The sequence below is a fragment of the Primulina eburnea genome, chromosome 4 (genome assembly GCF_022965805.1).
Source record: "Primulina eburnea isolate SZY01 chromosome 4, ASM2296580v1, whole genome shotgun sequence".
NCBI classification, from domain to species: domain Eukaryota; kingdom Viridiplantae; phylum Streptophyta; class Magnoliopsida; order Lamiales; family Gesneriaceae; genus Primulina; species Primulina eburnea.
In genome coordinates this window covers 5988421-6006442 of record NC_133104.1, presented here as the reverse complement: position 1 = coordinate 6006442, position 18022 = coordinate 5988421, and the positions used below count along the sequence as shown (strand labels likewise).

The 18022-nt window shown below is 31.6% G+C and overlaps 2 protein-coding genes and 1 long non-coding RNA gene across 3 annotated transcripts; 1 reads left to right on the top strand and 2 right to left on the bottom strand.

Moving 5' to 3' along the window:
- The first annotated feature begins 4751 nt into the window (after positions 1–4751).
- LOC140830796 (uncharacterized) lies at positions 4752–7099 on the top strand. The gene is made up of 2 exons (XR_012117672.1): positions 4752–6638; positions 6673–7099. It is a non-coding gene; the product is annotated as an uncharacterized lncRNA (long non-coding RNA).
- A 1620-nt stretch (positions 7100–8719) lies between these two features.
- On the bottom strand, positions 8720–10042 carry LOC140829733 (F-box/kelch-repeat protein At3g23880-like). Its single transcript, XM_073193039.1, has one exon. It carries the CDS (start codon positions 10029–10031, stop codon positions 8787–8789), a length of 1245 nt encoding a protein of 414 aa, XP_073049140.1. The 5' UTR covers positions 10032–10042; the 3' UTR covers positions 8720–8786.
- A 5103-nt stretch (positions 10043–15145) lies between these two features.
- Positions 15146–17046, bottom strand: LOC140829732 (F-box/kelch-repeat protein At3g06240-like). The gene has a single exon (XM_073193038.1). It carries the CDS (start codon positions 16985–16987, stop codon positions 15851–15853), a length of 1137 nt encoding a protein of 378 aa, XP_073049139.1. The 5' UTR covers positions 16988–17046; the 3' UTR covers positions 15146–15850.
- Positions 17047–18022: the final 976 nt, after the last annotated feature.

Here is an 18022-nt window from a genome sequence, read left to right as displayed (position 1 = left end):
TATTTTTCTAAAATAATAAATATAATTTGAGAAATATTTTGTATCGCGTGTTTTTTGTTAAAACATCTATATGTAAGCAATCATTCTTAAATGTTCCAAAATTATTAATCCAACGATATGTAATACCCATTATGAATAAATTTGCCAATGATCACTCCAAATATCGGATCACAAAGAAACTTTATTATACAAACTAGCAAATTTTTTAACTAATTTTTTTTTTTTTATCAACGACTAAATTTTTAAGTATGTGTTTGAGTGTATTTCATGGTATACATCTAATAGAAGAATTTATACTTGTAGAAAGCCAATTTTCAAAATATAATTTATCACTAAAACTAAAAAAAAGTTGTTGAACCACACAAAATTTAACTGGTTCTTCTCTAATTTAGCTTCATCAAATTTTAAAAACTGAAAATCATTACCCAGTTAAGAAGAGAATGCTGGAATTTGAGTTTGAAAACGATCAATACAAATTTCCACTAGATGATTTTCTCCAATTGTCACGTCAAAGTTCCATAACCAACTTCTTTTTGAAATTCGTAAGTTTCGAACAATATTTGCATTTGAATTGCATATCATCGAAGGGAAGCGTCACCTTTTCGAAATGTTAGGTGAATATATCAGATGTCGGGCGAGGCACCACTTGAATTTTACTTTTAGGCACCATCAGATTGCTAATAATTTCTGACTTTGATGATGACGTATTTGTTGAGCCTCTTGTTCACGTTCTTGATGTTTCTCATCGGAAAAATCAAGATCATAACAATCAACATTGAATGGAAAAAAATAGCGATGCTCAAACTCAGGTGGCATGACGCTGTTTCTCTGTCTTTAGCCACCCCTACGATTTGATCTCGCTCTGGCCATTTTGTATAAATATGAAAAATTGAATTAATTATGACAATAAATCAACAACTGCCAATAAATAAATAACTGATACTTGATATTTTGATAACCAAGAACAATTGAGAATTAGAGATTGAGAGAAAATTGTGTGAAAAATGAATGTGGTATTTATAGAAAAAATTTTAGACAAAAATATTGGAACGACCGACCTATCGGTCCAGGTCAGGGTCGAATCAACGAGTTAACAATTGCACAACTCGGCTGGTCGACAGGTTTTACACATGTAAACTATAACAAGACTATCTTAGGGTGGGTTAGGTCATAGTTCCAGATCAAACCCGTTGATCGGTCAACCTACACATGGTCAACAGGCCGACTCTGGTTGGGGTCCGAGTTTGACCCGGCCCTTGGTCAAGTCTAGGTAGAGTATAAAGTTTTCTGGATTTTCTTCGGTTTGGAGATTTTCTGCCATTCTTGCTATGGGGCTCTTAACTCCTAATCGTTATTACAATGCAATTTGATTAAAATTAATGAATTACAGCAGAAAACAAATAAAACTTTTCTTTACAATGATCCCAAAATATATCAACTATAATTATAATACTGAAATTAATATATAATATAGTCTCGTCTAAACACATCACATCATAAAATAAGCACACACATGACCAAAACCAAATCAACTGTGACTCCATCGAGAAGTATCCTATCCGGTCTCCTGATAACCTGAAGTACCTGCCATTGTCCACAAATAAAGACAACAACAGCCCTCCTTGGGGGTGAGCAAACACTCCGTATGAAACGACAATAATATATACAACATGTATCTACACAATGATATATGATATGCAATGCATGCATGTCGTGGAGATATCAGGTCAAATGTCTTCCGCTGAGCAAGTATTGGAACCAATCGAATCAGTATCAAATCAATGCTCGATCTGGTACACCGGCCTAAGTCAAGTATAAGGGATTATTTGTATGATAGCGTCGGCAAAGTGCCATCAAATCTCAAATCTCAACCAATAAATCAGAGGGGCCGCGAATGACTATGTTTTTAAAGATCACATAATGCCAAACATAGCATCGTGCTCAAAACCCTAGAATCAAACTCCAATGATAAAGTGGTATCCAAGGATCATAGCTCAATGTGCATGTCATATATTGATGTATGTATAAAATGATGCGTGTTAGCAAAATATTTATTTTATATATCGATCTACCAATCATAAATATCGTGTATGCTACATCAACTCAACAAATAAGGCATATAGATACATATTTTCATTTAAATCAATCAAGAATGTATTATATGACACAGATACCTGTCGTATGTTACTCGGTCACAACATACCTCTATTCTTTGTTTTTAGTTCAATGTAGCTTTAGGATTTTAGTACATAAAATCTATCTCAAAAGAATGCTCTCAACACGAGGATTCCAAATATATAATTTGTTTCGAGTTTAGACAACGTTTCGAGGTAGATTCAGATGATAAAACTTGGTTTTCTCGTTTTTCTCTCGAAGCTTCAAAGGAAATGGAGAGGAAATTCATTCTTATCAACCTTAAATCATGTGCAACTAAGGCGGTGCGCGCAGGGGCACGAGCACTGGCGCATCCGGGCACCCAGTTCTGTCCGGAAGGTGTTTTACATAGCTTCACGCGCGGGCGCGCAAGATCCTACGCGGTTACACATGGTATTCTGTCCAAAATGCTATTTTAGTTTTCTAATTAGCAATAGTGTCAACAAAAAAATTTTAGATCTATGTTTTGGCTTTCATTTGTCACCAACCTTACTCAATTTGGATATCGGACGTGAGAGTTATGCTCATTCTCCCAAAATGTGTCAGTGCAAGAACTTCAATGCACACGGTACACTTCAAGATGATTTTGCCCCTATTTCCATATAGATTTGGACAAAACTCAAAACATAAAAGTTTTAATACTATGTATTAGCTTTTTAACGAAATTGGTTTTATTTCATTTGAACTAATACTTAGATAATTTTGTTGAAAACCATAACATGTGTCACTTCTCTATTGCAATTCAGCACACCATTCAAATACAAATCAATTACTACTACTATCTTTCATTATCACAACATAGTTTCTCACTTTCATTGTCAATTATATATTCCATACACTTAAAAACATGACAATTTCATGAATTATCGAGCATCAAAATATCATATACGATAATACGATGTGAGGTTTGCCCTTCATTGCAAGGGCATGCTTGATACATGGCATTCCCACCTCATTGTCGTTCCATGTTCGTTTCTCTCCTTGGAATGGAAATAGCCATTCCAATGGGAATGGTTACTGAAACGACAAATTGACTTAAAATCTCTTTGTTCAAGTGTTATTTAGGTGTCGGTCCCCTAGTAAGACGTTTTTTGTTTAACTTCACATTTGACTTATGTGTCAGTCCCCTAGTAATCATGATGAAATTAGTAGAAAATATAAGAATGTACTAAAAAAAACTACCGATAATCTATGCAAAGCTGATGATATCCAGACCATAAATCGATATTCGAATCCAGACCATAAATCGATATTCGAGTACACTGAAGTCCCTAAAACAATTCATCGATCCGTGATAATGGATATTTACTCTTGACTTTATCTCGGTTAAACTTCCGATAATCTATGCAAAGCCGTACAGACTCATCGTTCTTTTTAACGAAAAACACTGATGCTACCCAAGGAAACACATCGGGTCTAAGTACCCTTTGTCAAGAAGATCTTGTAACTGTTTTTTCAACTCTTTCATATCCGATGATGTCAATTATTAGGCGTTAGGTGCGGTTTTGCATACCAATTCTATCTCAAATTCCACTTCCCTCTCATGAGGAAATCCAGTAATTTCATCGGAAAAACATCATAAAATTCATCGACAACTAGAATATTCTTCACATCGATTACATCTTTTGATATGTCTACATCATAAATGATGCATCTCTTCCCGCCTTTTGATAAAGTCCGATGTGCCTTTACAACAGATATTACTGGAATTGGAGGTCGACCTCCTCACCGTAGAAAAACCAATTCTCGTCTTCTTCCGAGCGAAACTGAGCGAGATGACGTTGATAATCTATGGTAGTTCTATACTTAGTCAATATGTCAATTTCCATAATATAATCAAAATCTTCCATGACGAATATCATCAAATTGCCACACACGTATTTTCGTTCAAACTCTAACAAGCACTCTACAACTACTCGCTTAGTTAAAACCTCTTGTCTCATAGGTGTAGACACTGACATTAAGTAGGGTAGTTTATAATTCCTTAAAAAACCTTGATGTTATGAATGTGTAACGTCCCGAAAATCGAAATGTCCACGTAAACCACATGCATGCAAATTATTAAATTCTTTGGTATTTTATTAAATTCTTTTAAAGCATAAAATGCATGTTTATTTTATTAAATTGTGTTAAATTATTTTTAGGCATTTTATTCATTATTATTGCATGATATGATTTAATTCATAAAATTTTAAAGGTTTATGCACTAAAGATTTTTAAGTTGCACTTCACGCTCGAACGAGGAACGAAGAACGGAGAATTTTCATGAAAATTATTTTTATTACAAGATTAAGTTTTATTAATTAATATAAGATGTTTTAAAGGTATTTTTCAAGAAATGAGATTTATTGGGTATTTTTACCCGCGTGATTTTTATTTTTATCGGTACGCAAATTTTATCGAATCGGAGGTTGTTTTAATGGTTCGGCTAATATTTTCAAAATCTTTCCAACACGAAATATTTTTCGGGAGTATGTTTGGATTTAATGGATCTATTTTTAAATTTATCGGACTTAAATCTCTTTTAATTTCTTTTAATTTAAATTAAGAGCTCATTAAACTAATAGATAACTATTTAAATATTACATATTGACCCTACACTCATTATCACCTTCCCAACAACAGACATCCCTATTCAAATTCCCTTATCCTCGGTTTCATAATTAAAACCAGCTGGTGGCCTTGATTTTCAATCATACTTGCAAAGGAAAAAAATTCTCTCGGGTTCCCTCACCTCGTTCTTGGTCTTCAATCAACAAAGGCACGCATTGTATCATTTTTTCTGCTTCACACTCGTTTTATATACTGCTGAATGTTTTTTTTTATGCAAGTTTCGATCCCATCATGTGCATAAAGGATTTCTGATTTCTTGTGGGTTTTCTTGCAATATATGTTGGTGGTTCACGTTTTCTTTTGTGCTTGGTTGCAAGGGGGCTGCCGATTTGTGGTTGTCTAGGGACAAAGTTGTTGGGTTTATGGTGTTTCGATGGTAGGAGCCTAAGGAATACACGGCACTTGGTGAAAGCCGAAGGGATCACGTGTGGCTAGAGTGTCGGGTAGTTTGGTGTACGGTTTGGGATAGTTCAGTCGGGCAGGGGCTGAACCATGATAAGGCTCGATCCAAGAGGGTCTAACCGAGGCTAGGGGAGGTCCACCACCTGCTGGTCATGCCCTTGGAACCGCTTGGAGTCGGGTGATCGGGTTTGGCCGCAAGTGAGTGTTGTTGGTTGGATGGCGAGTGCGAGTGCTTCTCGATTTGCATGGGACTGTAGACTATGTTTAAGTGAGTCCTCGGGATGGTCACGGTCCAGTAGTGGGCTGGTACAGGTTGGGTTCAATCTAGAGAGGGCTAAGCTCGAGTTGGCTAGGTACGACACTAGAGTTTGAGGCGTTCGTCAAGAGCGGGTTCTGTCCAGCAGCTTTATGCTACTGTTAAGCTGGTTTAGGAGGTTAATTAAGGTGTTTTCGGTGACCCTTAGGGGTTAGACAAGTGAGGATAGTGGTGGGTAGGAATATTAAATATGTTGGAGACGTGAGTTGGGAAGAAAGGCTTGCATGAGGTGGCAATATAGGGTAGGACCGAGTGTTTTGGACATATTCTGAAATTTTAAGGTGTGAGTGGGAGGATCTAATGACATTGATTTAGGACCTTTAAAGTGTTTTAAGATATGACAATAAGTTGGAAAAAATGTGATTGTGTTTTGATTCGATTCGGGTTAAAACTGGGACCCGGTTCGAGTTTTAAAACAAAGCGATTAAGTTTTGTTTGTGGGTTCGAACTTACGACTAGGAATGATTTTAAAAATATTTTGGGATATTTTAAGGAGTTTGGTAAGCTTCGGGTCAATTTTAGAGTACCAGGGGTGAAATGATAATTTTCGGGTTTCCAGGGCAAAATGGTCATTTTGCACCCAGGGTGAGATTTTGGTCCTGGCAGCGCCCTGAGCACAAATTTATGATATTTTAAATGTTTATGCATCATGTTTACGATTTTTATGAAATTATGATAAATACATCGCATGCTTGGTTAAAAGAAAAATTACGTATATGCATGTTTTTATTAAGTGATGATTATGATGTTATTTTTGAAGGATGTGATTTGGTTGTGACTGACGATGTATATGTATACGATGATATGAGATATGATAAGCTGAGGCCCGGGCTCAGTGGACGGGTAATGCTGTCGCTGATGTCCCTCGTCGCCGGGTACCACGGTTACATGTAGATGGATCCATCGACAGAGCTGATACGAAAGTCACAACTAATGAACTGAATTCAATTAAAAAGAAAATGTTTACGTATATGATGACATGAGATGACATGCTTTGACATGATACGATTTTACACGACACGTATACGTATATGATGACATGGGATGACATGCTTTGAGATGATATGATTTTACACGACACGTATACGTATATGATGACATGAGATGACATGATTTGACACGACATGATTTTATACGACACATTTATGTTAATGTTTTAAGTTCATGAAAAGGATGTTGGCATTAAGCTTTTAAAGTTCATGAAAGGTATGTTGGCATTAAGCTTTTTAAGATCATGAAAGATATGTTGAGTATGATATTTTTCACTGTTGTGTGCATGTATATGTACTTGTTATTCCTGGTACAGGTGTGCTGAGTCTTTAGACTCACTAGGCGTGTGTGATGCAGGTGAGCTTATGATCAGGAGACTGTAGGTGCCGAACTCTGAGTAGGCAGACCTGGTGGGGTGACACGACCCGAGGACCACACGTTTTTCGCATTACGATTTATGAGATTGAGATGAGATGAACATTTTCTTACGATGTTGATTTTAGGATTTTATTCGTTTACGTTTACAGTATGATTTTGAATGAGTTTGATTATTTTAAACCGCGTTATTTTTATGTTAAAATAAATACGATTATTTTAAATGTTAATTTGTAAATGCGAGTTTTTTTTTAAAAAAAAAAATTTAATTTCCGCACTTTTTAAACGAGTAGACGCCACAGAATGAATGCGATGCCTCGACGTCAATTAATACATATACATGAATACTTCATAAAAGAAAATTACCTACAATGACTCTCTCGTTTTCATCATCAGTTTGCTCTCGGTTTAGGGAAAACATTTCCCCTTGGATTCATGGGCGTTACTGGGATCCTTGTAATGTCCCCCCAAGACGGGAACCTTGAGTAGGAAAAATTTTCTGCTGCATAGTGGCCTCAGACCGTTTTCCACTGCAAGAGCTTACCATAGAGCCTCTGCCTCAACTTTGACCCTCAAAGTTAGGGTAATCCCTCTTCATGTGACCAAAACCACTGATGACGTCTCAATATGTGTGTCCCGATTCACCAACCCCTCACGGAATCGACACTAAATTGCCCTAGAAATCGGCTAAAAACCTAATATATATGGTTAGAAGTTGAGAGAAGCGGTGCATGAAACAAATGAAATCAACTTATATTGAGGCTGTATTCGGATCAATTCAGAAGATCTGAAGCCAATTATTTGCCACGTGTCATAATGTCATTCGTGTAGTTGGATTTCTCGATATAATGCAATCTGAAGTAGATTGAGTCCATTTTAAATTTGGTGGATCTCATCATGTTGATCATCAGTTAATCAATTCATTAATAATACTTAATTAAAAACTCTTCAGTTATATCTTAATTAATACTTATTTCAAATAAGATTTCATGTCATTACAAAGATTGACGTACAAATTAAAATAGGCTTGGTTTTTTTTTAATATATATATTTATAGTTTCCCCTAGTTGAAATGCATGTTCCCATATACCATTTTTGGTTAGATTACCATTCTCTTCCTCAAATTTTCCTATTTATTTTTAAAATAAAAAATTTTCTATTACTTTTTTCTATTTATTATAATAAATATTTATATATATATGTTCTCCCTTTTTTTTCCAAATATTTTCATTTATTTTTTATAAATGATAATAAAAAATTATTCTTAATAAGTAAAAAAATATTAAAAATAGTAGCAAAAATAATATCAATAATTAAATGATAAAAATAATTTTATAACAATAATAAAAATAACAATTATTATTATTTGATGATAGAAAATAAATATTAAGAAATTAATAGTAACATAACAAATTAATTAAATAATAGTAATCCATAAATAAAATTAATTATTATTTGACAACAACAACAACATTAAAAATAATAATAATAATAAATATTAAAGATAAATAATAGTAATCATTATTTTAATTTTTTAATCAAGATATGATTGGTTATGAAAAAGAATTTCATTCAAATCTTTTCTATTTTAGTCGGTGTCAATCACATTAATGCATTCAATTCAATTTATTTCCACCGTTCCATTCCGAAATTGATTTAATTCCTTCTTAGTTTCATTGTTACCCTCGGGAAGATAAAGGGCCGAGTATTAAATCCATCTTGTTTGTGATGGATAATGGATAATGGATCTAGAAGGAATAGACACGGGGTGACTAACGGGATTCAATTTTGTTCTAGAAGCAACAAATTCGAAGAGCACACAAACAGTCGCGAGGATGGATAGGATAGGATAGGATAGTGTCTCAGACATCGATTTTCATGAAAATGATCCGAAGAAACTAACAGGAAAACAAACAAGTCCAGTGAAAAAAAGCACTTACATATTTTCAAGTTTATCACAGAGTTCTCTTTCCAAACTGATGTCAATACATTCTTCATTTAACACAGCAGGTGAAACTAAGGTTTCGACATAGATTTCCACCATGTCAAAATTTGTTGCCTCACGAACCCTGAATGAACCATATGCTGGGTTGCAAAGGACGAGACTTGTTCCAAAGATCAATAAAATTTCACCATTCGGTAGCATGCACAATGGTTTCAGGAACACTAATCTCCCACCACGATGAATGCAAGGAAAGCGAAACAACTTAGTCCAAGACCCTTTCACTCCATACTCCTTCAAAACCCACACATCAACATGAGTGTCTATTTCATAGCAAAGAATGCAAAGGCATCCTCCAAGCATCCCAAGTGTGAGAGCAATATCACTTCCGCCATAATCTGGTTGATCCAATCTTCCGCATACCCCACTCTCTAAATCCAGACAAATAATCTCCCACATAAAACCCGAAGAAGTCTCAGGTGACGTTGACCAATGAATCTTACCACTTGCAAAATTGATTGAATTTGATAATGCAATGCCAGTATCCTCTAAATCCCCAACCCTCTTCCAAGAATCAGTTCTCAAACTGTACTTATAACCACGCTCCTCTTCAAACAAACGGACAATTAACACCACGTTGTAATCATCCTTATACTCATCAAAACCAAACCCATATGCTACTATGTGACGATATATCTTTAGGTTCGTGCCAATACGGGGTAACTTTTTTGATTTCCTAGTAGATGGGTTCCACAAGATGAGATCTTTTACATCCTCGAAGATGCATATCAACCCATTAGAAGATCCTAGCCAAGCATGGTTCGGTGCATATTTAATAGGATAATAAATATGAAATGCATCAGTCAAGGATTGTTCGCGCAACAATGAGTGAACCGAATATTGCTTGAGGCCGTACTGAGGGTAAGAACAGGCGAAAATGACTCTGTGACCGCTCCACTTTGAATTTTCCATTGAAACTCTGCTGTGGGTCTTAATGAATTGCGGACAAGAGATTAAGCAAAGCCATGATTTGGAAACACACCTGAATTTCAAGAGAGATTTAACCGGAAGTCTCGGAAGGATTTCTACAAGGATATCTCCAGGAATGTCGAAGCTTTCTTCGTGAGGTAGAGTTCGAAGTTCTATGAATTTTCTTCGTCCTGGTGATTTTCTGCGACTCTTGCCCTTCGTTGTAAAGCTTTTCTTATGGGTTTGGAGGCATGAAAGCAGAAGCCCCATCGAAGGGGAAATGAGGAAATCGGGAGCGGTATATATATTTATCTTTCTTCGAGAGGTAGAGCTCGAAGTTCTCTGGATTTTCTTCGTCTTGTTGATTTTCTGCGACTCTTGCCCTTCATTGTATAAAGCTTTTCCTATGGGTTTTTTGGAGGGAAAGCTGAAGCCGTATCAAATATAAACGAACATTTGACGCGCTTTCTCAAAACGTACGAGTTACTTAATGTGATTAAGTGAAGTGTATTCAATTCAGAGTTTTGATAATTTTTAATAATTTTTTTAAATGATAGACTTTTATGGATTTGATAAATTTTTATTGTCTTTTATGGAATCTCACAGATTTATAAACAGATTTATGTGGATTTATGTAGACTTTTTTGCAAGATTTTTATAGACTTTTGTAGATTTTTTTTTATATAGAATTTTGTACTTAACTATAACATGTGATTTTTTATTAATTTCTTTGAACCAATAATTAATTGACATATATAACATATTCAATTTGAAATTATTTTTAATATTTATATTAATAAATAAATTTACTTATTTAAAAGTTAAATCGTTTAATCCTTACATGTATATATATGTGGGTTTATATGCATGTTTGTAAATTTTTTAAAATACATCAATTGATTAACATGTAATATTATTTTTAAATTGATAATATAAATGTAAAAATAATATTATTTATTATTGTATGAATATAATTTTGTATAAAAATATCATAGCTTATATATTAATTAAAAATACGAAAATGAAGTTAAAAAATCATTGTTGTTACGAAACTATTCAATTATTAAGAATTAAACAACATTTTTTTGATCATCTTTTATTATTATTGAATATTACATTAATTTGTATAAATCATAAATTAAAAATCACAAAATCAATTCTATAATTCAAAATTTCCCCGTGTTATTAAAATAAAAAATTATTAAATGAACAATCAGCCAAAAAATAAAAAATTTGAAAAAGAAAGATGAAAATATATATAGAGATACACTTCAAAAATTTGAGAGAGTAATAGAAATAGATGAGAGGAGAGAAGATATGAAGATATGTGATGTGAAGCGACAGAGAGAGAGTTAGAAGTTTTAAAAATCCATTCAAATCTTTGGGGTGAACCAAATACAATTTTTTACAATTTGTAGTTGTACCTTAGGCTTTAATGTTTGTATGTCAATGAATTCCATGGAGTTATTAAAAGTCCATGGAAAATTTGAATACATGTAGACTTTTATAGAGTTTATAAAAGTCAATGTTGAATACCACTTGACTTTTTAAAACTCCATGAAAGTCTATTTTGAATACCACAAGACTTCTATAGAGTATGCAAAAGTCTTGATTGAATACCTCTAGATTTTTAAAATCTACAAAAGTCATTAAAAGTCAATAAATTTCCCAAATTGAATACATCCCCCTAAGATCATAAAAAAACGATTTGTTTGTTCATAATTCCTAAACAAATGACCCTTCATATTCTCACTACTTCAATTAGTAAATTTATGATGAAGATTTAATGAATTTTGGAAAAAAGATTGCACATGATAAACTGAAAATCGTGAAATAAAACTCCGTCTCGTCTACGGTTTAAACCGTAAAAAAAAAAACACCACATTTGAATATAAAAGAACAAACTAAGTTGCAAAATTTCTTTCTCCCAAAACCTACCGTCGTTCTTCATTCACATTCATGTAAGTACATTTATGGAACTAGCAAGAAGGACGTGCGTGAATATTAATTATGTAATAAAAATTAAAATTTGGTTTTTTTCTAAAATTAATTTGAATCATTTTTTTATTTATATTGTGTTGGTAGAATAAGATTCACAAAACATGCATTTAGTAAAACACATTTTTTGTATTTTTAGTTTAGTATAAATAGTTCATTTTCTTTATTTGGATACAATTTTGGAAGCTCATTTCTCGATGTATGCCGAACAATGAAACCTCTCCATTTTCTGAGAAAAGTTCTTATGAGTCTTAACATATTGGTTTAGTCTTTTGTCATATTAGACGAATAAATTAATTAAGAACTTATATACCTTACTTTCAAAAAAAAAATTTCAAATTAAAAATCAAACAATTGATTTTATGTTATATAATAAATTATAATGAGCATAATATATAGAACGAATTGAACTGAAATAAATTTTGAAAATATATATATCTGAGCACCACGTATAAGCTATAATAACATAAAAATCAACCAAATTATGGATTTTATAAATGCATAAATAATAATTTATATAAGTGAAGCACACTAAAGACAAATAATTATCAATTTAAAATATTTGTGAATAACTCATCAAAATATGATCAAACTAATTAAATAATAATATTGATAACAAAATATAACCTATAATATTTAATTTAAATATTATTTAACTTCATATAGAACTTTTTTATCTTTTTCTTTAAAATTATATATCATAGATAAATTAATTTTCATATACATTAGTTAATAAATAATTTTTTTAAAAATATATAATTTATATTTTTCATTAAGCTATCAATTACAATTATATATATATTATGTATTTGTATGTGTTTAGTGATTGTATATTGTTGGGATCAGAAAAGAATTTAGATGAAGTGAATAAACTCTGAATAAACTCTTTTAAAAATATATGTTATTAAAATTTGTCTTCAATCGTTTTTAGGCGATTGAAAGATTTTCTCGAACGGTTAGAATATGAACCACGTGAAAAGTGTGGAAGACGATTCAATATTTCTAATGATATTTTCAACGGTTGAAATGTAAAAACTTGTGAAAAGTAAAGACACATGAATTTTATGGATGTTCGGAGAAAAACGCTAATACTCTATTCTTCCTCTGTAGGAAGGATTCCACTAAAACACTTGTCTAATATATATTTATTTTAAAAAAAAATTGCTATTAAAATATTTTAATTTGTTATTATAGCTAACTCTCTTAATTTTTGTATCAGATTCTTATTTTATGATATTATTAGTATATTAACATTCATGATTATTGATATAAATTATATTAAATAATTTATTAAATTATTTACTTTCAGTTCTTAGTTAAAAAATTATAAATATATTATTATTAAATTTCATACTATTATATACTTATCATGTTATTGTACTATTGCATATGTACTTATTTTTTTCTTATATTTTCTTATGATACTATGATTTATTACTTAATTAGAAACTACAATAAAATATAATTACAAAATTGCATTAAAATCATAAAATAACATGTAGAAAGAAAATTAAAAGAATAAAATATTTAAAGTTAGTAAAAAGACGAAATAGTAGAAAAGTTACAATGAAAAACATTGTTATTCGTTTTACACTTTTATAAGTATAATAGTTAAATATATATTCTTTTAATTTTTTAATAATTTTTTAAACTAAAAAATATATTATTTTAATATTTTTTCTAAGAATTATGTAGCAAGAAAATGTTATTTTTATAATGTATTTTTATTATCAAATATCAATTCAATTTTTATGTAACATTATTTTCAAAGTTTCTTAAGTTGAAATTTTCTATTAAAAAATAAAAAAATACTATTATGATCTTCATGTATTTAATGATTGTGTAGAAAATTTTTCATGTAAATAATCTAACAACACACAATTTATGAGAATAGTAGAAAATTTACAATGAAAAAATTTGTTATTTTTTTTACACTTTATAACTATAATAGTTAAAAATATATTTTTTTAATATTTTTAATAAAAAAAATTTTTATTAAAAAAAGCTATTCTTTTAATATTTTTTGTAAGAATTATATATGAAGAAAATATTATTTCTCTAATGTATTTTTTATTATCAAATATCTATTCAATTTTTATGTAATATTATTTTCAAAATTTCTTATTTACAATTTTCTATTACAGATTTTTTAAATTGCAAAATTATAATAACTGATTTTAGAATTGAAACTAAGAAAATATTTAGTCTGATTTTGGTTCTACTGTTCTTGAGAACCATAGTCAGGTTTAGCTTTAAACATTTAATGTCTAAATATTAATCCATCTTAGTAGATATTTTAAATATCACCAAATTTTTGTGTAATGAATTTATAAATTTGTTGTATGTATAATTTTTTTAAAAGTGCTTCTAAAATCTTTACTTTTCTTACTATAGTCAAACTCTCCAAATTTTTCTAATAGCTTCATATTTTATGAAGATTAAAGGAATAAAACATTTAAATTGTAGTATAAAGATCAATTATTTGATAAATTTAATATGGGAGTTACATTTTATTATTGAAATGATATAAATTACTAAAATTAAAGCGCTACTAAAATCTTTACTTTTTTTACTATAGTCAAACTCTCCAAATTTTTCTAAGAGCTTCATATTTTATAAAAATTAAAAGAATAAAACATTTAAATGTGGTATAAAGATCAATTATTTGATAAATTTAATATAGGAGTTACATTTTATTATTGAAATCATATAAATTATTACAATCAATGTATGTTGTAATGACAATAACATTTGTTACAATTTTACAAATATATCCTTACATGATTTTTTGAATTCATAATAATAAAGAAGACATTTGTGTCTTTTCACAATTGAAAAACAAATGAGTGATCCACACTTTTACAGGTATATAGATATAGATGTAGATTAATGTAAGAAATATGACACATATGAAAAGAAGTATCGTGTAGAAATTGACGACGGTCATTGCCTACGTCTTTTGAAAAAACTTGCATACGCCGTATCAACTTTAGAAAATCGAGATGAGTACATGTTTTTTCATTTGACAATCAAGCTCCCACAATAAACTCGTTGAGGGTATGAGATGCCTATAAATAGCAGCAATTGAGGTCCCTAAGCACGCACCTCATAAGAAAAATATACACTATCTACATAGTATGTTGAGTGCTTAGAAGACATCAATCAGAGGAAAAGCATAGAAATCAAAAAAATTTCAATGTCCGGAGATAATACTCGATTTATTTTCGCATATTGATTATCATGTTTATATATGTGGAGAAACATGATTATGATTTTTAAGTAAAATTCTAACATTTAAAACATACATTTCGTCTATGAACTTGTTTATGTACAGTACAAGCCATATTTTATGCAACATCTATTTCCAATTCTCCCAAATTAAAGGTTGAATTTTTAACTTAATTTAGATGTAAACCTTTTATATTCGTCTTCTCATCAAACATGGAATATTGAGATTTTCTCGTGTCCAAACAACATTGTCGCAGGACTAAAAGCTCCACCAAATTGTCGGCATGAAACGAAAGAATCCGTGATGATCGAATCCAAGAAGAAGGAATCTTATGTGTTCCCTTCATTTCCCCGCCATGATCCAAGCAGCCTCTCGATCGACGAGCATCCGAAGATTTTATAGGAGTTCAACTTGTTCAAAATCTAAACTAAACAAGCTTTTGAAGCAAGCTGTTGCTGGAATCTTGATTAATGAGGTTTTTTGTTCCCTTCTCAGCTGTTGTTTAACATCAATACACATTCACATGCTACTCTACATATGGATCTTATAATCTGTCTTTTCCTATCAAAGACGATTCTTTAGTTGCGATAGAATATTTGGTTAAAAAATATAGAACTAATAAATTTAACATTAACTTGTTCTCTTGTATGTCCCCCAAAAACAACTATGAACCGAAGGAAATTGCTGCTATTTAAGTCGGAGAATGCACGATGATCAAACCTGGGAAGAAGGGATTTCATATGACAGTCACATATGAAAACAAAAGGTAAATAAACAGATTACTTGATGAATGCTACAGTTTTTCAAATCTCGATTTCAATGAAAATGAAGTGAGGTAAACTGATGTTGCCCTCTCCATTGATCATTCGGCACCAGGTGAAACTAAACTTTCAACAAAGATATCCACATCAAAGAATCTACCCTGCAACTTCATTGACTTCAGAACCGTGAAGGAACTACATCTTGGGTTGCAAACAATAAAACTGCTTCCATTGACCAATAAAATTTCTCCATTCGGTAATAAGCATAGCGGTTTCAACAACAAGGAAAATGACTGGATGCAAGGAAAATGGGAAACTTTACTCCAAGACCCTCTCACAGTCACACCACACTCCTTCAAAATCCACAAATCAATGTTATCGCCGGAATCGCCAAGAACACATATGCATCCTCCGAGCACGCCCAATGTGCGATTCACGTAATCTCTCTCATAATCCGGTTGCTCCACTGTTCCATATGTCCCACTCTTTAAATCCAAACAAACAATATCCCTCTTACAATGTGTGTCTATGTCAGGTGACGCCCACCAATGAAGCTTACCACTGGCAAACTTAATGGAGTTTGGTAATGGAATGCCACCCTCTAACTCCCCAACTCTCTTCCAAGAATCACTTCTCAAACCATAAACCATCATGATATACTTATAACGCCTCTCTTCAGACACAGAGAAAATTCCCACGATTTTGTAATCGTCGTCATCAAAACCAAATCCATATGCTACGTAATTATATATGTTCTGGCCCAGATCCATAGAGGGTACCCTCTTTGTTTTCCTAATAGATGGGTTCCACAAGAACAAATCTTTTATATTCTCGGCTATGCATATCAACCCATTACAAGAGCCTACCATCCAAATATGCATGGGTGGATGTTTCATAGGATAATCAATATTTAATGTATCAGTCAAGGGTTGTTCGCACAACAATGAGCGTACTGAACATTGCATCTGGTCGGAATCAGATGGAGAATAAGGAACGGTAAATATTAATTTGTGGCCGTTCAACTTTGAGTTCTCCGTCGAAACTCTTACATGGGTTTCAATAAACAGTTGGCTAGAAATTAAAGACAGCCATGATTTGGAAACGCACCTGAACTTCAAGATAGATTTAACTGGGAGTCTCAAAAGGATGTCTAGAATGATTTCTTCAGGAAGATCAAAGTTTTCTTCGCCGGATTCATTATCCGTCGGAGATTTTATGTGAGTACTCATGCTCTCCATCGTTATTTTTTGAGCGTGAAAGCAGTATCAAATCTGAATATATCCGGGAGTAAAGTGATTTCAAAATTTTTGAGCTAATCTACAAGTGAGAAGAGGTTCTACGCATACAAATAACTAAATAAAAGATTTTATGGATTATTTTTATAAGATATTTTTTGAAAATTAATCAGAATAATTATGTAAACAACATAATTTAATTATTTTTGGTGTTTTATGATAAGAAGAAACTAATTTAAATTTGTGGATAATATAGATCTTTTTTAATTTACCACTATAGAATTTTTGTTATAAAAGTAATAAGAGAAGAGAGACGAGTGAGTTCAAAAAATGACTCAGATATCATGATAGAATGCAAATGTGTAGTCAGAAAATTGAGACATCTATCTTAATAGAAAATCTATCTACATACTCATCTACATTTACAGTCATATCATAACACTCTCTTTTAAACCACTTCGTTGAATCTTTCATTTGGCAATATGGTTGATTCAAAATTTCATGCACAATCAAGTACTGCCTCGTTAAAAATTTGACAATAAAATCCAGTGGGAAAAGCTTGGGCAAAAGAAAAAGAGTACAACAATATATATTTCTCATTGTATGTTCACTTCATGATGGATGTGCCTCGTTAAGAAACCCAACGAGACAAAAACCCAATAAAGAAAAAAGAGTACAAAAACCCAAAAATAAAAAGGAGTATGAAATCTCTTAATTCTTACTAATTACCTCATTAAAAACAACTTGTTATGAAAAACCGCTCTGAAAAATTCATAATAATAAAGAGTACAATATGAACTACTCCCCCCATTGCAAGCATCGTTCGAAATCTTTAAGTAGTTGTTCGATTTTGCATGCTACTTTCTCAAAATTTGATATAGGTTACATTATCTTCAATTCATGATTATACATGATACTTCAAGAGCAAAGATCTTTGGAGCATCATCAAACAACCATTCATAGATGTAATATATCCATATAAAAATATTTTCTTTGTTATGTATTATGACCAATTAATATATATTCCTTCTGAGAAAT